This window comes from Martes martes, assembly GCF_963455335.1.
Source record: "Martes martes genome assembly, chromosome: 1".
NCBI lineage: Eukaryota > Metazoa > Chordata > Mammalia > Carnivora > Mustelidae > Martes > Martes martes.
The window spans coordinates 116,368,505-116,390,966 of record NC_137888.1 but is presented as its reverse complement, the minus strand read 5'-3'; the positions used below and the strand labels follow the sequence as shown (position 1 = coordinate 116,390,966).

Below are 22,462 nucleotides of genomic sequence, written 5' to 3'. Positions count from 1 at the left end.
CTGTCTTTAAGTAGCCTTTTCATCAAGGCTTGTAATATTGGAAAACTGCCATGTTCATCAGAAGGGTTGGTTCTTCCTACCCTCATTTAGTTTTACACAAGGCATCACTTATTCATCAACCTGTATCCTATGATTTACTATTGAGTAGTTAAGTGAAAGAGGGCCAGAGAGAGAGAGAGAGAGAGAGAGAGAGAATATGAATGACATAATGGAGATATACTCTGGGAAAGAAGAAGTATTTTTGAAAGTCAGCCTAACTGAATCTTGAAAAAGTTTTTTCTGCCAAAACCAAGTGTGAATTCTACAACTTCTATAAATCAATTTCCTAACAACTGCTCAGCCAATAAAGTGCTTTGTTTAAGCACACAGGTAAAAATAAAATTTAACTCTGGTGTCAATGAAATATTTGGTTCTCATTGGTTACATTTTAGTCATACTTAACACTGATTAGAAACACAACATGATCTAGGGCCATACCACCCTTAACGCGCCCAACCTCATCTGATCTCGGAAGCTAAGCAGGGTCGGGCCTGGTTAGTACTTGGATGGGAGAAACACAGCATGAAGTTTTTAAAATTAATTAACTGTGTTTAAAAGATCATTACAAGATCTTGAACTATTATACTCTCCTTTCTGGAAATTTTAGTTATCACAGTGAGCTTAGATTAAGTTACTGGGCAAATAAAACCTGGACACAGATTAAAAAGCACAGGAACTGATTAACAAGAAAATTTTTAATTAGCCTAGGGACAATATAAAGAGGAGAAACTGAAGCATAAAATTTTAGAGTGGAAAGGACTTCAAAGATAATCTAATTCGGTGGTCTACAATCTGTGGGTTCCTAGAGTTTTTGCAAAGGGTCTGCAATTCCATACACACATCTACATTTTCTGCATCTATGGACTTAATGTTATTAATACTTAATCCCACAATTCCTCACTCTTGCCAAATTTTACTATTTTAAATCCTTTTACTTGAAAAGACTGAGAACTATTGATCTAGCCCAAGTCTCTATTACTGGCAGAGCTGTTACCCAAGTGCACTTATGCTTACATACTTGATTTGTACCTGGGGAGAGAAATTAAATCTTTCCTTCACTTTCCAATTGCTAGTAGCTTCCTCTGGTATTTTCCTAAGTGTCCAAGTGAGATCCTTGCTAGCTAAAATCTTAGTCGTAGGATCAATAATCCTTTCCTACTTGGGTGCTGGGTGTAACCTTACTGATAAACGTCATGCCCCAAGTCTAGTAATTACAAAAGGTGGAACTGAAGAATGAATACAGGTGAGTCAAAAACTTTGAGCTACAGTGTTTGCCACTTTTCAGTTTTATTTATTTATTATTTTGTGGACTTTCCTAGTGAAAGCCTACACAAGTCTTTCCCCTTTCTAAACTTTTATTGTAATTATAGTTCAGCACCAGAAAGGTAAGCATTTACATGTTCTTCGATTATCTCATGTGTAGTCTATCTTTCCAACTGGATAAAACAGAAGAAATCAGGTATTAGACTTCAAGATATTTCCAACCTTGATTAAGGGACTCAATATATACTTGTCGACTTTTCTAGAGTCGAGGAAGTAAAATGTTATAGGAGATCTAAAAACATACACACAGAGAGTTCAATAATCTGGTATGGGTGGGACAAAGAAAAGATAACTGTATCTTTCCCCAAAAATGGTTAAAAAAAGATAAAATTATTTTTTATCCTTTCCATTTATTCTTGGCAAATAATGCCACATATTTCTCTTTCACATTTTCATCAGTGCATCATTTTTTTAAAAAGCAATAATCAGTCCCTCAAAACAGTGGTGTAAATAAGAATTTATAGGTATAGTGCAAATCCCACAAGCCTTAAGGAAACGAAAACAAATGATAATTTACAGAGCCAAATAACAAGAAGATAACCTTTTGGGTAAACTGATTCCCTTGTTGTATGAGACAACAGCAAGGGAGTGAAAAAATCATGGACTCTGGATCCCAATTCTGATTTTGTCAATTACTAGCTGTGACATCCTGAACAGGTTCTCTAAACTTTAATTTTGTCCTACCTACAAAATGGGGAGAATATAGAATTTACATTTTGTAGAGTTCTTTGGAAGATTAAAGGAGAAAATGTACAGGAAATACCTAGCACATGCTAGTTACTCAAAATTAGTTCCCCATTCTTTCCCCATTTGGCTGTTCTCTCTCTTCTCTGGTTCCTTTCTAAATCAAATGCAAAAGGTGTTTTCTGTCACTTCTTTCCCCTACTAGTTTTCATTCCATCTCCCTGTATTTGTTTCTTGTCACTCTCACAGTCTATCTTGTCCTTTTCCTCCCCACCTTTTCTTTCCAGCTGTTTCCAATACCTACAAAGAACAACTATTTTTAACCAATCTTACTAGCTCATTTGAAATCTCTCCTCCACAGAGCAAAGGAATTTTCAGAGAAAATAAGACAAACTGGAGGAAGCTTACTCCTTTAGTGAATTAAGTTCATGAGTGAAGCTATTCTCCGTATTTACTCTTCCTGTGTACAATCCATAATCCCTCCCCCACAGGCCTCGATAGCAAGCCCAGGATAATTACACTTCTGCCTCAAAATAAAATAAAATCCTCTACATCTTGTACTCTAAACACACCAGCTGTATCTAAGTTGGATCAGTATCTCATGCCCTAAGTCTTTGATATGCTTACTTAAACCATTTTATATATACTCAGTCATCTCACAGTAATCCAAGTTGAAAAAGTCACTTTGGTTTCTCAGAAATGGATATGCCACGGCTGACGTCATCAAAAAGGTAGAACTACATCCTATCATTAATGAACATGTCTCAGGTTCTTGAGATATGTTTTATAAAGAGACGTTAGTAAGTGAAAGAATGAAAGAGTCCCACAGGGAAAATTCTTGACTTCACATTTTTGACAGATTTGGGCTTTAGCTGTGACTCTGCTGAGAGTGGAGATAGGTGCCATCAGAGCACCAAAGCTGGGCATACCCTCAGTTCTTACCCTGTGCCTCCCTGAATTTTTAGATTTCTGACCTTGTCTACTACCAACAGTTTTTTAACCCTCTACTGCACCTTTGCTAGTTTATAAGCTCTATTCCTCAGATAGCAAATATATTATCCAAGTTCAGAGATACAATTGAGGAATTAACATGAAAACCATGTTTCCTCAATAAATCAGAAGCTGCTAGTTACTCGAGAGCCTATGAAAAAACACCAAAATGGTATTATTCAGTCACCAATCTAAAGAGAGAACTTTGACTCAAGGTATAAATGAAATTGTAATTATATAAATATATTTATAAATATTTATACAATTATATACTTATACATAAGCACTTACACAGACTTAGAAAAAAATGTAAGAACATTAATTCAAAAGGACTCACTGAAGAATAAACAGAATTTTCCATGATTTCCTTGAGGAGATACATAACTCATTCTTTAGGAAGGGTCCCTCTAAATCCAACCATTAGAAACCATATTCTCTAATTGTGTACTAGGAACACATAACCATCTTTTTTTTAATCCCCTAGTTGCCAAGAGAATGATCTTAAAGTAGATGGGAACATAAAGGTCTCTGAGCAATAGCAATTTATGATCCTCAAGTAGAAGAATCAACTGATCCAAATCCCAATTGACAAAATAGGCCCATTCTGTATCACAAGGTTAAAGTTCTGATTTTTGCCACCAGGATCATTACTATCCCTTCAGAGGACCCTATTTAAAGCTCGAAACAAGAATTGGGCATACAGTAAAGGTGGTAAGTCAAACAGTATTATATAGATTCAGGATGGCCTCTTCTAAATCATACTGAAAAAAGCTTTCTCCAACTACATTTTGTTTGTGGCTTTGTTGGCAGAAAAAGCCCACATCATCTGAAGATTGCTGATAATCTTTTCTACCTCCCTTACTAAATGTTGTCTTATAAACTGAATTTACAGGTCTTCTCCTTACAGAGGCTTTCAGCTTTGATATCTTTTGCAAGAAAACAGTAGAGGAATTAAGTTCATTCACTCACCAGAGCCTTTTAGAAACTATTCCAACCAGGGGTAAAAAAATGAATCATTCTTTCTAACCGTAGGAACATGGTTAGCAACTCTCAGCTGCATCTTCTTCTTCCCCCCCCCCCCAGGACATACATAAGTATGCCTTAAAACACATAGGACAATCAGTAACCACAGTGGTTACAACTACAAGCCATTGTACTGCATGATTATTGAACAGCTGCCTTCCCATAGATCACCTGTGGACCCAAACAATGGAAGGGCCAAAGGAACTAATTTGCTGTACTGGCAAAAACAGCAAGTACCTTCCTATCCCAATCACCACAATAGCCTCACTAAATGTCCATTTGAGGACTAGCAGGATCAATAGAGTTTATAAAGTAATAATGAAGAAAGCTGTTTCAGGCTAAGATACTGAAAGCCACCCCACACTACTCACTCTACACTTAACACTCATTCTGCCAATAACACATACCATGGAAATAATTCTAGCTGGGAACATGGGACTCCATTGAAAAAAATTTTAAGTACAATGAGCAATAATTATAAGGGATGCTTTTTCCATGTAAACAGACCTAGGTATTTTTGTCACGTGATATTTCTTACATGAACAACAGAACAAAACATGTTATAGAATTTCTTTTCCCTACCAAAAATGGGGCTTACAAAAAGGGAAGGTTGTTCTTATTCTGAATCTAGCCATTCCTTTACCAAGAGAGTCTGAGGAGTAACATCATCATTTGATCCCAAAAAAATGCCGTGCAAGAGACCACTTATTGGAACACACATTTCCTGCTGCCAGTACTAGGAGGTCTAATCCTTACACTTCCATTTGGTCACCAGATTAGGTAAGAAAGAAAGAATAGTAGGAAAAAGAAGAAAACAGAAGAGGACTGAAAAGGTGGGGGAAGGAGGGAAAAGAGACTGAACACAGGAGAGAGCAAGAAATAAAAGAGAAGGCAGGTGACTTGCTTGCCCAACTTTGGCTCGAAGGTCCTATGAGCCAAAATGCATACTTAGTGACACGGTATCTCACAGGAAAGGGAAAAAAGGGGTAAGCTGAGAGAGGTCAGGCCATGATGTTAATTTCTTTCCTGTACAAAGACAGTCTCTTGAGGACAAAGGCCTGCCTCCTGTAATGTAATGTCATAGTCCAGATGAGAGAGTTTCCTTCGAGGGAAGTTGGTGAGAAGTTCAAAACGTTCATTTGGGTATCCTTTGGACTGGACGTGCTTCACCAAAGCCTATGAAAAATAAGAGAAAGACAAGGCTGTTAGATGGAAATAAAAAGAAAGAATATATTAAAGCCAAAAAAAAAGAGAATATTTTAAAGCATTAAGTATTTTATATTCATTTCTATCATATAAGATATGAAGTTATTCTTTTTTTTTTAAAGATTTTATTTATTTATTTGAGAAAGAATAAGCAAGAGAGACAGCAAAAGCTAGGGGAGGGGCAGTGGGGGGGGGAGAAGTGACTCTCCGCTGAGTAGGGAGCCTGATGTGGGGCTCAATCCCAGAACTCTGGGGATCATGACCTGAGCTGAAGGCAGATGCTTAATTGACTGAGCCACCCAGATACCCCAAGTTTAAGTTATGCTTTCACATAACCAAACCTTACTCTGTAGAAGAGCCAGTATAACTCTGGATGGGTAGATAATAAACCTGTATCTAATAATTTAGGGCCATTAAGTGATACTGAAATATACAGGAGTGTGTTTGTCTCCCAAATAAACTCAATTTCTATTTGTAAAATTATTGTCCTCTAACATTTTAACAATTTTTTTTAATCAAAGATACGTCCTTCAGTCTACCTACAAACATTCATGCCACCTGTATACTGAATCCCTTCTTGCCTTCTCAGAAACTGTGCCACTACGATATCCCCTTTTATAGGTACTTTCAATATCTCACTCAGTAGATGCTTCCCATCAGACTTAACCATCATGCTCAGTCTCTCCTTCAATTATTTTTTTCCCCTCTAATTATTGTCCACTCTCCCCCTCTAGCTTCACAACCAAACTTCTCAAAGAAGTAATCTAAACTTGTTCTATCCACAATCTCATCTCCCATTCCCACCCAAATACTAGACCAGGAAGACAGTTCTGGGTATCAGCACCAGTGACCAGAACCTTCTTGTACTTTAGTCATACAGTCTTGAATAATCAGATTAATTTTCTCCAGCCACAGCAAGTGGCTAGGTATGGACACCTGACCCAAGGGGGATTCACTCATAGTGGCTAGGTATGGACACCTGACCCAAGGGGGATTCACTCATAGGCTTAGGCAAGCTAGTCAGACCCATTCTCTTTTCCAGGAGTCAGAAACAGAGGAAAGCCCATTAGCTGTGGACTCTAGATGAAAAGGTCCTCAGCATCACTACGATGAACCATGTACAAGTCGAGAGTTAAACAAAAACCCCAGTATATAGAGAGAAGAATGGTGTGAAGCAGAATATCACAAAAGGGAAACAAAACAGGCCCCATGAGAGAAATACACAGAAAAACAATTTTGATTCTTAACCACTTTGCAGGTTCAGCTACTAGGACACCCAGGAACCCCACTGTAATCTTCACGTAACCCTGCTCCCCCTTTCCAGGTATAATTTCGTTGGGTTTCTATCCCATGCAGCCATGAAATAGAAAATCTTGACTGAACAAACCCTATGTGACTTGCCTAAGATAATTTAAGAAGGAAATAAAGTAATCCAAAGGTTCACCACAGTTTAAGTTTCCAGTTAGAGGCCAGACTGAATACCATCTATTTCAAAGAATCATAAAGCCAATTATGCCAATTAATTACTTTCTCTGCTTCGAGTAAACACCTCCAACTGGATATACTTACCAACAGTTTAGCTTGCTCTGGGAGAGTGATCTGTTCCCTTTTTCCATCTGGATACCGCAACATCAGCTGTGCTTTTGGTCCTAAATGAAGGGTTTAAAAAAAAGGAAAAAGATTGTAAGAGCTTAAGACAGAAGACTAACTTAAATAAATAAACCCCTTCAGTAACATCCAAGTTTTAAGTAAAGCAGGTCTAGAATATAACTTACCATTTACATCTATGCCCTCCACTATTCCATCTGGTTTTTCAGGTGACATTTCCAATATTTCTGAATCCACGGCTGGCAATCCTTGGTGGTTTGTGGCTGCTCCAGGCTCAGTTCTGGCTGGGGGTTCAGTCAGTGGCCTCCTATTCTCCTCTTTTCTATGCCCCAAATCTTTGTGGGGAGATTTTCTGGACTTGGCAAGATTCTCTATCTCCTCTTCTTCATCAGAGCCACAAACAGATATGAACTCCTCACTGCCAGAAAAAAGTTCAGATTCAGATTCTTCATCTGAGCGGCTATCCTGTTTTGTCTGTGTTGAATCAAAGTGTGTCTCTTGCAAGGAGGCTCTGATGGCAGCTTCTAGCTGGCTGTCTTCACTTGCATCTATAAGGCTCTCCTGAGAGACAGAGTCATAAAACATGGGTGGAAAGAAAAAGAAAACAGTTAAACAAAAAAAAACAGATAAAGTTAAACAGGTCATAAGAAATTTAACAGTTAAGGAGCCTGGGTGGCTCAGTTGGTTGAGCGTCTGTCTGCCTTTGGCTCAGGTCATGACCTGCATTCGGCTCCCTGCTCAGCAGGGAGCCTGCTTCTCCTTCTCTCCACTCCTCCTCTCTCTCTCAAATAAATAAAATCTTAAGAAAAAAACAAACAAAAAAAAGAAATGTAAGAGTCAGCTAGACAATATTACTCTCTGCTGAATGTATCTCTTTACTAAATTTTAAGCTATTTGAGTGCAACAACTTTACCTTACACAGCCAAGTTGGAATGTATTATTTTAAAAACAAAAATAAAAATCATCCTACCACCTGGCATACTGTGTGTTGTAAGCACAGGTTTCCTTTATAGCAAAATGAATAGAATCAAGAAAAGAGTTTATTCCCGGCCCAGAAAAATACAAAATTTAAGGTTTTAAAGATTTTATTTATTTATCTGACAGAGAGAAAGAAATCACAAGTAGGCAGAGAAGCAGGCAGAGAGAGGGGGAAGCAGGCTCCCTGCTGAGCAGAGAGCCAGATGTGGGGCTTGATCCCAGGACCCCGGATCATGACCTGAGCCAAAGGCAGAGGCTTTAACCCACTGAGCCACCCAAGCACCCCTCAAGATTTAAGGTTTTAAATATAAATCCAAAACACTAGTTTTTAAAATGACTCAACATAGAAAAGGATGTCTACCTTTCTCATTACTATTCTTCAACTAGCACTGCTTTGACACAAAGAAAGATACCAATAAACTCAGTAATCATCATTTTGCAAAAAATCTAACAGATCTTTAACATTCAAACCAAAACAAAACAGCATATAATGAATGGGAAAAGCCAACAACCATGTTTTCCTAAGATTAATTACAATGAAGGGTTTCACTGTGATCACAAGAATTGCAAATTTCAACAGTTTTCCCCCAGGTAAATTTGTCACAAATATCAGTAAACTGAGTCACAAAATATGGGTTGTCTCAGTGGAACTTATTTCGATCCCAACTCAAATTATTTTAAAAAAATTTTGTAAGGTAATCAAAAGTTGAACACTAGACATCTCATGATAGTAAGGAACTGCTGTTAATTTTTTAAGGGTGTGTTACTGGTACTGTGACTGTTTTAAAAAAATAAAGAGTCTATCTTTTTTTTTTTTTTTAAGATTTTATTCATTTATTTAATAGAGAAAGGGAAAGAGCACAAGCAGGGGGAGTGGCAGACAGAGGGAAAGGGAGAAAGAGACTCCTCAGAGAGCAGGGAGCCTGACGCAGGGCTCAATCCCAAGTCCCCAAGACCATGACCTGAGCTGAAAGAAGACAGACACTTAACTGACTGAACCACCCAGGTGCCCCAAGAGTCTCTATCTTTTAAAGATTTAATGAATAAAAAAATAAATTCTGAGATTTGTTTCAAAATAATGTGACTAGGATGAATCAAGACTAGCCACGTGCAATGATTACTGGAATTAGTTAATGGATACATAGAGGCTCAATAAATTCCTTCTACTTTTGAATATGGTGAAAAATTTCCACAATAAAAAGGTAAAAAAAAATGTATGGGTCGCTAACAAAAAACTAAAGGACCCTCAATTCGACCTTTACTATCTGCTAATCATAAAGCAAAAAGTTTAAGAAAAAAATGTTAAATAAACTTAAGGCTAGGGGCACCTGGGTGGCTCAGTGGGTTAAAGCCTCTGCCTTCGGCTTAGGTCATGATCCCAGGGTCCTGATGTGCCCACATCGCATCGGGCTCTCTGCTCAGCAGGGAGCCTGCTTCCCCACCTCTCTCTCACTGTCTACTTGTGATCTCTGTCTGTCAAATAAATAAATAAAATCTTAAAAAAAAAACAACAAAAAACTTAAGGCTAATCTACCACCAAAAAAGGGGCAAGTAAAACGCTCACATGATCTGCAATGGGTTTTAGGCGGACTGTAGGTTTACAATAATGACACTGCACAGCATGTAGCTTGATTTTTTAAAGACTGTTTTCATGGCAGACACTACTAGCTTCCTAACCAATATCCATTCTCCCCTGATTTCTTACTTACAGAATCCTAATTGTGTCTATAAAAGAAAACATGTCCAGCCAAAAAATTCCATTTATCAGTTTCCCTTGCAGCTAGGAAAAAAAAAAGTGTTATGGAGCTGAGAAAGCACTTACAGAGAAATTATAGAATTCAACACATGTAATAAAAAAGTCTGAAATTAATGACTAAGTTTCCCATCTTAAGTAAAAAAAGTACTCATACAGAAAAATAAAATTAAATTAAACCCAAACTACACAGAAGGAAAAAGAGAAAGCAAGAAATCAATGACCTAGAAAACAGAAGAAAAATCATTAAAACCAAAATCTGGTTGTTTAAAATATGTAAACCTGATAAGCCTCTAGCCAAACTGTCAGGAAAAAAAGAAACCACCAATTACCAACAACAGGATTAATAGGATTATTAAGGATTAATAACAATCACTACAAATACTATAGTCATTGAAGGAATAACAAGGAAATATAATGAACAACCTTATGTCAATACAGTCAACCTCTACAGTAAAAGGGACAAATCCACAGAAAGACAAAACCTACTAAAGCTCATTAAAGAATAAATGAGATTGCCTGGGTGGTACAGTGGGTTGTGTGTCTGACTCTGACTCGTTTCAACTTTGGTCATGATCCCAGGGTCCTGCGATTAAGCCCCTCATGAGGTTCTGCCCTCAGCGCAGTCTGCCTGAAACTCCCTCTTCCTCTCCCTCATCACCTCCCATGTCCCCACATTCTCGGGCTCTCTCCCAAATAAATAAATCTTAAAAAAAAAAAAAAAAAGGATAATTTAATCTTAAATGGTTCAGAACTGCTTTGTACCATAATTGCATCCTTCTGTAATTTTGAAACTGTTTTAAAATTTTAAACAATACTTTTATCTGCTGAAGACCTTCAATGTCACAAGAACAACAAAACTAGTGACCATTCTGAAGAAAACGAAATAAGACAATACATATTATCACTGTTATGAAAATTTATTTCCCTTAAAGATGTGGTAAATATCTTATAGCAAATTATTGTATCCTACCAACTCTGTGTGTAGTAATCAAACTTTCTATTATTAAAAAAAGAAAGAAAGCGATAACTGAGTAGTTCTTTATCCATTAATTGAGTCTGTAGGGCGCCTGGGGGGTTCAGTGGGTTAATCCTCTGCCTTCAGCTAAGGTCATGATCTCAGGGTCCTGGGATCAAGCCCCACATGGGGCTCTCTGCTCAGCAGGGAGCCTGCTTTCCCCCTTCTCTCTATGCCTGCCTCTCTGCTTACTTGTGATCTCTGTCAAATAAATAAACAAAATCTTAAAAAAAATTGAATCTGTAGTTTATTTTTTTATTGTTTTTAAAGATTTTATTTATTTATTTGACAGAGAGAGAGCATACGCAGGGGGAGCAGCAGGCAAAGAAGAGGGAGAAGCAGACTCCCTACTGAGCAGGGAGCCCTATGTGGAACTTGATCCCGGGACTGGACCTAGAGCTTTCTTTTTGGGGAGTTTTAAACTATAGATTCAGGGCACGTGGGTGGTTCAGTCAGTTAAGCCTCTGCCATTGGCTCAGGTCAAGATCCCGAGGGTCCTGGGATCAAGTCCCACACTGGGATTCCTGCTCACCAGGGAGTCTAGTTCTCCCTCTACCCTTTCCCCCTGCTTGTGACCTCTCTCTCTCTCAAATAAAATCTTAAAAAAAAAAAAAAAGAAATAATGTATCAATTTTATACAAACTCTTCCTGAAAACAGAAGTGAAATAAACACTTCCCAATTCATCGTGAGGCGAGCATTAACCTTATACCAAAACCAGTCAAAGATATTATGAGCAACACAAAACAAAAGACAAAGAAACTACAAACCAATATCCCTCATGAACACAGACCCAAGAATTCTTGACAAAATTTTAGCAAATCAAACCCAACGACACATAAGGAAGTAATGCACTGATAACCAAATGGGTTTTAGCCCAGGAATGCAAGTTTGGTTTAACATTAAAAAGTCAACCAACAGAATTCAATAAAAAAGAAAACCAGGGGCGCCTGGGTGGCTCAGTGGGTTAAGCCGCTGCCTTCGGCTCAGGTCATGATCTTGGGGTCCTGGGATCGAGTCCCGCGTTGGGCTCTCTGCTCAGCAGGGAGCCTGCTTCCCTCTCCCCCTCTCTCTGCCTGCCTCTCTGCCTACTTGTGATCTCTCTCTGTCAAATAAATAAATATAATCTTAAAAAAAAAAACAAAAACCAATGTACATCTGAACAGATGTAAAAAAATCTTCTGACAAAATTCCCTCATGATAACTCAGTACAGTAGGAAGAGAAGGAAACTTCCCTCAACCTGATAAACTATATAAGAAACAGCTACCATCAAAGTTAATGGTGAGAGAATGAATATTTTCACCCCACTACCAGATGCAAATCAAGGATGTCTAATCTCACTACCTCTATTTAACTTTGTACTAGAGGTCCTACCTAAAAAAAAGGTATAGAGAATGGAAAGGAAGAAATAAACGAAGTCTTCATATGCTGACAACACGATTATCTACACAGAAAATCCTAAGGGATCTACAAAAAAGTTACTAGAACTAATAAGTAAATTTAGCAAGGCTGCAAGCTACAAGGGCAATATACAAAAACTGTTAAACAGTGCTGAGAGAAATTTAAGACAAATAGAGAGATCATGGATTTGAATACTCAGTATTGTTAGGATGTCAATTTTCTCCAAAACGATCCATAAAGCCAATGTAAATCCAGTCAAAATCCCAGCAGCTTTCCTTGTGGAAAGTGACAAACTGATTCTAAAACTTATGTGGTTCTTGGGGTGCTTTGTCAGAAAAGTATGCCACTCTTGATCTCAGGGTTGTGAGTCTGAGCCCCACAGTGAGTGCAGAGATTACTAAAATAAATAAACTTAAAAATAAGTAAATAAACAAAGCTTATAGATTCTTCCCATGTTAAAAATAAAAAAAATTTTTAAATTAAAAAAAAAAAACTTGTATGGAAACATAAAGGACCTGAAATAAACAACTGTAAAGAACAAAGTTGAAAAATTTATACCATGCAATTTCAAGACTTATAAAGCTACAGTAATCATTAAGACAGAAAATATTTGTGTAAAGAAAGGTATATCAATGGAAAAGACTCCACACAATTATCATATGATCTCTCTGATATGGAGAATTGGAGAGGCACGGTGGGGGGTCGTGGGGGTTGGGGGGAAATGAAACAAGATGGGATTGGGAAGGAGACAAACCATAAGAGACTCTTAATCTCATGAAACAAATGAGGGGTTGGAGAGGTAGGGAGAAGGTGGCTGGATTATGGACAGTGGGGAGGGTATATGCTATGGTGAGTGCTGTGAAATTTATAAGCCTGATGATTCATAGATCTGTACACCTGAAACAAATAATACATTATATGTTAATAAAAATAATTAATAAAAAAGATTTCTTAGATAAGAGACAAAAAGCATGAAATATAAAAGTTTATAAACTGGATTTCATGAAAATTTTAAAATTTGCTCTTCAAAAGACTATTATGAAATGAGTAGGGACGCCTGGGTGGCTCAGTTGGTTAAGCAGCTGCCTTCGGCTCAGGTCATGATCCCAGCGTCTTCGGATCGAGACCCACATCGGGCTCCTTGCTCGGCAGGGAGCCTGCTTCTCTCTCTGTCTCTGCCTGCCACTCTGTCTGCCTGTGCTCGCTCTCGCTGTCTCTGACAAATAAATAAATAAATAAATAAATAAATCTTTAAAAAAAAAAAAAAAGAAATGAGTAAGTAACAGACTAGGAGAAAATATATGCAGACCATATACCCAACAAAGGCTTATTACCTAAGAAACTCCTATAACCCAGTAAGAGATATAAAACTCAATAAAAAAATGAGCCAGAGATCTGAGTAAACACTTAACCAAAAGAGAGAGAGCATAAAAGCACATGAAAAGGTCCTCATATCAAAAATCAAAACCTGTCAATTTTAAACAGGCTATTTATTGCACATTAACTATACTTCATAAAGCTATAACTTTTTTTTTTTAAGATGTTATTTTATTTTACAGAGAGAAAGAGAGAGCACATGAGCAAAAGCACGGGAGGAGCAGAGGGGGAGGGAAAAATGGAGAAGAATCCTAGGCAGACTGTGCTGAACACAAAGCCAGATGTGGGGCTTGATCTCATGATCCCAAGATCATGACCTGAGCTGAAACCAAGAGTTAATGCTTAACCAACTGAGCCACTCAGGTGCCCCTATAACTTTTTTTTAAATAAAATAAACTTAAGGGGTGCCTGGGTGGCTCAGTTGTTAAGCATCTGCCTTTAGCTCAGGTCATGATCCTGGAGTCCTGGGATTGAGCGCTGGGTCGGGTTCCCTGCTCAGCAGGAAGCCTGCTTCTCCTTCTCCGATTCCCCCTGCTAGTGTTCCTGCTCTCACTGTCTCTCTGTCAAATAAATAAATAAAATCTTAAAAATAAATAAAAATAAAAATAAACTTAAGGCTAACTTATCACACACACAAAAGCAAACAGATGTGCCCATATGACATGCAATGGCTTAGATGGACTACAGATAATAACACTGTGTACCACTGTAGGTGGATTTTAAAGAATGACACTATGATGGACAGTACTAGTTTCCTATCTCACATTCAGTCTTCTTTGCCTCCTTAACAGAACCTCAATAGTGTTTGTGCAAGGACATGTGTCCAGCTAAAGTAAGCAGAATTCTTATCTGTAGCTGTTTACTTTTGTATGAGGCACTACTGACTTCTTCCTTGTCCATGCTTGGATATAATGCCTGGGAGCACAGCATTTATACTGTGAACATGAAAACAAAAAGCCAATACTAAGAATAAAGGAGGGGATGGGGGCAGGAGGGGGGACCCGGTTCCCTGATGACATCCACAGGAGTCATATCCTAGACTGCCTATGCCAACTTCTTGTTAAGAAAACAAATGTCTTCCTTGTTTAAGACATTATTTGCTGGTGTTTCTCTTGCACACAGTTAATCATTCAATTTAGTTTCAGATGTGGGGACTGAGGTACTAGTTACCTGAATCACCCCTACGTATTTGTCCAATGTTATGGTTCCACTCTCCCACTAAAAGGCTTACTTTTTTAAGAGATTTGGTGAAGTAAAATCAATTTATGTTGTAATTCAGCAATTCACAAGCCCAGGGTCTGGTTTTTCAAAGTGTCAGCCTTACGACTACAAAGGATAAGAAACTCTCTCAAGGCAATTATAAAAACTCTCTGGGGTTTTTTATGCTTTAAAAAAGAATTTTACTTAAGGGGTACCTGGGTGGCTCAGTTGTTAAGTGTCTGCCTTCGGCTCAGGTCATGATCCCAAGGTCATAGGATCGAACCCTGCATTGTGCTCCCTGCTCTGTGGGGAGTCTGCTTCTCCCCCTCCCACTCCCTCTCCCTGTGATTCCCTCTCTGGCTGTCTCTCTCTCTCTCTCTCAAATAAATAAATAAAATATATATTAAAAAAAAGAATTTTAGGGGTGCCTGGGTGGCTCAGTGGGTTAAAGTCTCTGCCTTCAGCTCAGGTCATGATCTCGGGGTCCTGGGATCAAGCCCCACATTGGGCTCTCTGCTCAGCGGGGAGCCTGCTTCCCCCTCTCTCTGCCTGCCTCTCTGCCTACTTGTGATCTCTGTCTGTCAAATAAATAAACAAAATCTTAATAAATAAATAAATAAATAAAGAATTTTACTCAAGTAAAACTTCTCTGAGTAATGAGAAAAAGCAAACCCCCCCAAAAAAACAAAACAAAAAACAAAAAAACCCCCAAATACTGCATCTATAGATAAAGATGAAACAAGGTTTTAGTTCCGCAATACTGTGTCTACCCAAATAAAACTTCTGTAAGGGGGGAAAAAAGAACTCTACACCACTCCATGACAAGCACGCATAGCATTCATAGCATTTTGTGCCTGTGCGTACTTTACTCTAGGTGATAACTTAAGAACAGTACAACTGCATGATATGGATGGCTAAGTGATATCCTCTGAAATTAATTTTATTCTCACTGCCACCAAACCCAAATAGCTCCTATAACCAATCTGAGAGTCCCATATCTTTGAAGTTCTTTTACATGCCAGTAATCCTGATTCCAATTATCAAACAGGTCTGCCTCATAATAGCATATTATAGAAATTAAATATAGAAATAATCTCTAGGTGGGCTGGAGAGCCAGGTCCCAAAGCTATATAACCAATAAAAATGCCCAGCTATTTCACCATGAATGCTGTCTAGGAAAAATACCATTTCCACTGCTGCTGAGACTTGGATACCAAAAGTCCTGGCAGTGCTGCCCCTGAAGAACTGGACTCCTCTGTCACTGGGCTTGCCACAGGAGTTGTCCTGTCCACTGCTACACACATTGTTTACTTCTATATCCGGGTCTCAGGTCACATGCCTATACCCTAACTGCAAGGGAGACTGGGAATATGAATCTTATAATTTCACTTTACAGACTGAACTCTTATGTGGGAAATTATCCAAATATAAGGAGGGTGTCTAAGATGCCATACAGCTACAAACTAACTGTCCAAAACTTATATTACATTTACTCAAAACATTTTACACAACACATTTATATACAATTACACTTAACTGCCCATCACCACTTCTCAGTCATACTTACTGAACGGGCACATTTTTTGGGGGGACTGCTAGAAAGTCCATCCAGTTGCCCATGTTCACCCAGAAATCCTGTCACTTGATCCAAGAAAGAAGACACATCTAACTGGTGCCACTCTACTAGCTTCTGACCTAAAAATTAAAAACCAGGATATATAATAAAATCAACACTCTTTCTGAACATTCTCATTAAAGATTTCTTTGGCACATATATAATTAAAATTTGTATGGGAACATATACTCTACCCTTCACCAGCATAAGTTACATAGTGTCTTCATGAACTAGAGGATACATTAATTATAACCAACCTAAGAGACTTCCAACCATCATGGCAGGGGAGCTACGTTATCTGCTGATATCACTAATTGCCATTTAAGAAGAGATTCAGACAAAGCACTATCTATAGGAAATTCACTTAAAATAATAAAACTAGCTCTACCCTCTGCTTCTCTGGTGGGATTACAACCAGTAATTGAACAATCTTAATATTTTAAGGATAGGAAACCTAAGGGGATCCCTTATAAAAGGACAAGAAAGATAAAAAGCTATTCTTTGAAAGGACAGAACTGTACAAAAATATAAAACACTACCATCTCCCAAAGTTAACAGAAACAGACTCCTAAACACATACTTCACAGATATTTAAACATTTCTCAAGGGCATTAACAAAACCCCTTTATCTAAATTATTACAAATAACTGAAATTGAATCCAAGTCAAATATTAAAGATCAATTATTGAGAAAAAGAAAGATAAATGAAAGGCTAAAAACTATAAGCAGACATAAATCTTACCTGTCCGTGGATCCAGGATGGAAACATAGGGGAAATCCCCCAGCTTATAAAACTGTATGTATCTCTGACCTTCCTCACTGTCATGATAAACCTGTTAAATCATTGATATTAAAAAAAGGTCAGTTTTTAAAAATTAAGTGTCAACTACATCCTTGTTATATACCAACAGCAATTAATTATCCAAATACACCTTTGGTATGTGTTAGAATCTTACTACATTAAATAGAAAATGAAAGTGATCTGGTGTGAATCCCTCAACTTCTTGCCCTCAATCCCTCTGGAAACTTAACAGAAACATTAATCTGTTCTTCTTCCCTTCCCAATTTACTGCTCTTCCTGTTTATCTGTCCACCTATGTCATTCCTCTCAATTGTATGCATCTTAATAAATCACAATATATTGGGGCGCCTGGGTGGCTCAGTGGGTTAAAGCCTCTGCCTTCGGCTCAGGTCATGATCTCAGGGTCCTGGGATCGAGCCCCACATCGGGCTCTCTGCTCAGCAGGGAGCCTGCTCCCCACCCCCCTGCCTGTCTCTCTGTGTACTTGTGATCTCGGTCAAATAAATAAATTAAATAAAATCTTTAAAAAAGAAATCATAATATATTAAGATTATATGCTTGAGTTCCTAGCATAATGCTACACAAAGAGATAACCAATCAACAGATGCTGAGTAAAAGGTTACCATTCAGAAAAATCATACTGAATTTAGGGGCCTGCAACACATGAAAAGGCAAATTAACACCAATAGCATAACTTGCATTGGTTAAAGAATTAAGTTCATTCAGAAGTCTTTTATTTTCAGTTAACTTTTCATAAAATAAAAAATCAGGGCAAGGTCATCTAACTTTAGCCTGATGATTCATATAAAAAGCAAATATAATCAGCAAGACCCTAAGTGATAAGTCTAAGGACATTCAGATGGGAGTATTAAACTCAAGCTAAAATCCAGACCTTAGTCAATGTTTTTCCATTACTCCAAGAACTTCTCCATCTGCACTGTCAATTACAGTAGCCACTAGAACATGCAGTACTGAAGTACCTGAAACGTGGCTAGTTTGATACTGCTAAGTTTAAAATACACAACAAATCTTAAAGACTTAAACACCAACAAACAAAAACCCCCAATATTTTAATACTAATCTTGTATGACAGATAGTGAATCTTAAAAATATATTAAAAGTAATTCCACTTATTTCTTTTGACCTTTTTATTTATTTATTTTTTTAAAAGATTTTATTTATTTATTAGTCAGAGAGAGAGAGAGAGAGCGAGCGAGCGAGCGCACAGGCAGACAGAATGGCAAGCAGAGGCAGAGGGTGAAGCAGGCTCCCCGCCGAGCAAGGAGCCCGATGTGGGACTCGATCCCAGGACGCTGGGATCATGACCTGAGCCGAAGGCAGCCGCTTAACCGACTGAGCCAGCCAGGCGTCCCTCTTTTGACCCTTTTAAATGTGGCTACTAGAAAACTTTTTTTTTTTTTTTTAAAGATTTTATTTATTTATTTGAGTGAGAGAGAGAGAGCACAAGCAGGCAGAGTGGCAGGCAGAGGCAGAAGCAGGCTCCCTGGGGAGCAAGGGGCCCGATGTGGGACTCGATCCCAAGACACTGGGATCATGACCTGAGCCAAAGGCAGCCGCTTAACTGACTGAGCCACCCAGGCATCCCGCTACTAGAAAACTTTAAACTACTTATGTGGCTGTTATATTTCTCCTCAACAGTATAGTTGTACATTCGTTCAAATATATAAACTCCGGGCGCCTGGGTGGCTCAGTGGGTTAAAGCCTCTGCCTTTGGCTCAGGTCATGGTCCCAGGGTCCTGGGATCGGCCCAGCATCGGGCTCTCTGTTCAGCAGGGAGCCTGCTTCCCCTTCTCTCTCTCTGCCTACTTGTGATCTGTCAAATAAATAAATAAAATCTTTAAAAAAATATATACATATATAAACTCTTCTGAGATATGAGTATTATATGGTTTACATGGCATGGTTCTTTTTTTCCTCCTTCCCTTAGGAGTTCTTCATTGCTGCCCTTATTTTCACTTGCCCTTACTATTTCAGCCATTATAGGTGGTTTTATTTTTTCATAAGTCACAACTTAACTGTTATTAATTTTTCCCCATTTTATAACCTAATGCTTCTTCCCCAACATCCATACTATGGAAGTAAAATACCACAAAAGTTCTGATTAACTCTCCTCACCTGCCAGAAAATGAAATGTTCCCGGATAATATTCTTCACAGCTTCATTGCTCCATACATCACGATTGAGGCACTGGCATGCAAAGTCTTGTACATTTTGAATGTTTATCATTAGCCACTTATTTTGCATCTGGCCACACTCTTTGGCCTGTAATAATAAAGTAACATAACACTTGTTAGAAACACTTTCTACTTGGTAACTGGTATGTTTCAGAATTCAGAAGTTGTCTTCATAAATATTTTTTTCCTCAGTACAACATCTAGAGTTTTCAGTATCTATACAGTATTTACATTAATTTGCGTATGTGTATATAATTATACTCTCTCCATTTTCAAGCGTTCTTCAAATTTAAATTAACGCTTTTCATTTCTACATTGTTACTTAATTAATGACTAGATTTCTACTGTACATTTAAACATCTTTACCTAAAAAAGATTCCACAAACAAGGTAGACAAGTCACCTAATTATATTGTATCGTCTCTTCTGATCCCTATCCACAAATATCTCTCCTTTTAAACAGATGTAAGCAGTAGGTATTACTTTGTTGTTTTCTTTTCAATACTTCCATACATGTGTATACCTAACTTCAAAATGTATTTCCCATACACAGTTTCAAATGCCATTTCCATCCCAACTATCAGGCATGTGGTATCTTACAGAATCACCCTAAACACTTCATTAGAGCTGTTGTTATTCCTAAAGATGGATTTCAAAACATGAGATCACAGCATCACAGAATATTTCAGTATGATCTCCAAGGCTCTCTACTGTATGGTACAAATATCAATCATGAATGCGTACTTTTTGCTTCACAGTTCCTCATTACCACAAAGACCTATAAGATACTGCCAAATAGGAAAAGAATAGCAGGAAGGCAAATAGGCAAATGTTACCTCAAACCTCTGCATAAGATCCAAAATGAAAAGTACAGTTTTGAATAATTCTGTCCTAGAATAATATTCTTTCCCTATCAGTTTGACATGAGAAAATCTTAAGGATCAATTCACTCAGATTAATAACAACTGAAGAACATAAACATTTCGGAAGTATTATAAGATGTAAAACCAGGAATATCTTCTGTTTTAAGGCTTACACAATCTTGCAAATACTGTTAACTTGTTTTTTTTGTATGAATCCCCCCAAAACAATTTTCTAATATTCACTACTGATCCCATGAGTGAAAACCCAAGTTCTAAAAAGAAATATCCATGTATTGAGCCAGGAAGCTGTATTTAACTGGTTGAAGCCTTATTTTAAATTATAGTACAATAAGAATTTTATGTTCCTAGAAGTAATAATGCTATAATAATATACAATGTCTGGACAAAAGGTAAAAATCTTAACACAATCTCACTAAGTAGACGAATTGTATGAGTCAAGTACTGGAGGAAAGAGTGCACCATGGGACAACGATGAATCTTCCCTCTTGGAATCTATTAGGCTGTTCTGAGTCAATAGTCAAAAGCCGTTACAGGAAGACCCAAGGGCAAGTGTGGCTATACCAAACAGAGAGGTATGTGATGGGATTTATCATGACAAGGGGGAACAGTAAAGACTAACCTCTCCCTCAGTTCCAGACAGATCAGGAAAGTATGAAAAATAAGGATATAGAAGAAAAAATAATTTGTTTCAATAATAAATACATATCTACAAAGCCAAAAAGGAAATATTAAAATATGCCAGTACTTTCTTGTGAAAATGTTATTTTACCCACATTTATAGCAAGTACTTTCGAGATTAATAAATAAAGTACTCTTAGTGATTATGACTAGGTGCATGTGTAACTGAATGACAATTTTAACAAATAAATACGCATTTCCTATTAAAATAAGGAATATCAAGGAAATTGTTCTGATTCTTTCTGTACAATATACTCCAGATTGTGCTGTTCAATAATTTAACAAAGATTTAACAAGGGCCAATTACGTGCCAGAAACTCTTACAGGTACTATGGAACAGTAAATAAAACAAAGTTCCTGTGTTCACAGAACTTAAGGGCTAAGTAGAAAAATAAGAAAACCTAAGGGGCGCCTGGGTGGCTCAGTCGTTCATCATCCAACTCTTGATCATAGGCTTGTGCGTTCAAGCCCCGCAATGGACTCCATGCTGGGTGTGGAGCCTATTTGAAAAAAAAAAAAAAAAAAAAAAAAAGGACAAAAGAAAAAGCCAAAGAAAAAGAAAAAAAACCTAAGAAATGTTCCATTGCCCAGGTCAGATCATTCATCCGAAGTGCTTTGCTCACTCACCTCTAGCTACATTGTTTTCTTGGTTGTATCCAAACTAGGCCTAGGTCTTCCCAGTACCAGTTTCTTTCTTTCTTTTTTTTTTTTTTTAAGATTTTATTTATTTATTTGACAGAGATCACAAGTAGGCAGAGAGGGAGGCAGAGAGAGAGAGGGGAGCAGGCTCCCCGCCGAGCAGAGAGCCCGATGCGGGACTCGATCCCAGGATCCTGAGATCATGACCCGAGCCGAAGGCAGCGGCCCAACCCACTGAGCCACCCAGGTGCTCCCAGTACCAGTTTCTTTACACTTAACTCTTTTGTCTACTCTTCCCATGGACTTCCTGTAATTCACACTCCCTCACTCCATTCAGGTTTCTATCAAATCTCATCCTTTCATAATCTTCCCTCATTTTCCTATCTCCCATCCAAGTACTAACCAGGCCCGACCCTGCTTAGCTTCTGAGATCAGACGAGATTGGGTGCGTTCAGGGTGGTATGGCCGTAGACTCATTTTCCTATCTAAAATAGTTCTGGGGGCACCTGGGTGTCTCAGTTGGTTAAGCATCTGCCTTCGGCTCAGGTCATGATATTGAGTCCCAGGTTGAAGCCCTGCATCAGGCTCCCTGCTGGGTGGAGAGTTGCTTCTCCCTCTGACTCTCCCCACCTTGTGTGTGTGCTCTTTCAAATAAATAAAAATCTTTAAAAATAAAATAAAATCGTTCTGTCCGCTCAGAGTTATAAACTTAAAATGAAATTAATGAACTCAACCTTGCTTTCAATTTACCAGTAACAACACTTACACTTAATGGCCCTAAACAAAAAATAGCCCTCTCTCTCCTTCCCTCATTCTATTTTATTCTTTCTCCCAGCAACTACTATAACCTGAAATTCCTCCTCCTCTCTTTCTCTCTCCCCCTCACTCTCTCTCTCTGTATATACATATCAAAAATAGTTACTGAGTAAACAAGTGAATTAATCAGTCTCTCATTTGGTTACCTCTAATTATACTAAGAAAGTCCAGTTTCTAAACCTGTAAAACTGTGGCTCAAATACATCTAAGATAGTGCCCAAACCTATGGACACTG

At 38.0% G+C, this 22,462-nt stretch overlaps 1 protein-coding gene across 1 annotated transcript in view; it reads right to left on the bottom strand.

Moving 5' to 3' along the window:
• Positions 1-4,499: 4,499 nt before the first annotated feature.
• Positions 4,500-22,462, bottom strand: part of UBXN7 (UBX domain protein 7) — a 52,203-nt gene continuing 34,240 nt past the window's right edge. The window contains exons 6-11 of the mRNA XM_080796209.1: positions 19,153-19,299; positions 16,957-17,047; positions 16,167-16,294; positions 7,041-7,434; positions 6,835-6,914; positions 4,500-5,235 (exon numbers count right to left, since the gene is read on the bottom strand). Coding sequence (XP_080652335.1) covers positions 5,074-5,235; positions 6,835-6,914; positions 7,041-7,434; positions 16,167-16,294; positions 16,957-17,047; positions 19,153-19,299 — 1,002 coding nt within the window. The 3' untranslated portion in view covers positions 4,500-5,073. The remainder of the gene's footprint in view (positions 5,236-6,834; positions 6,915-7,040; positions 7,435-16,166; positions 16,295-16,956; positions 17,048-19,152; positions 19,300-22,462) is intronic.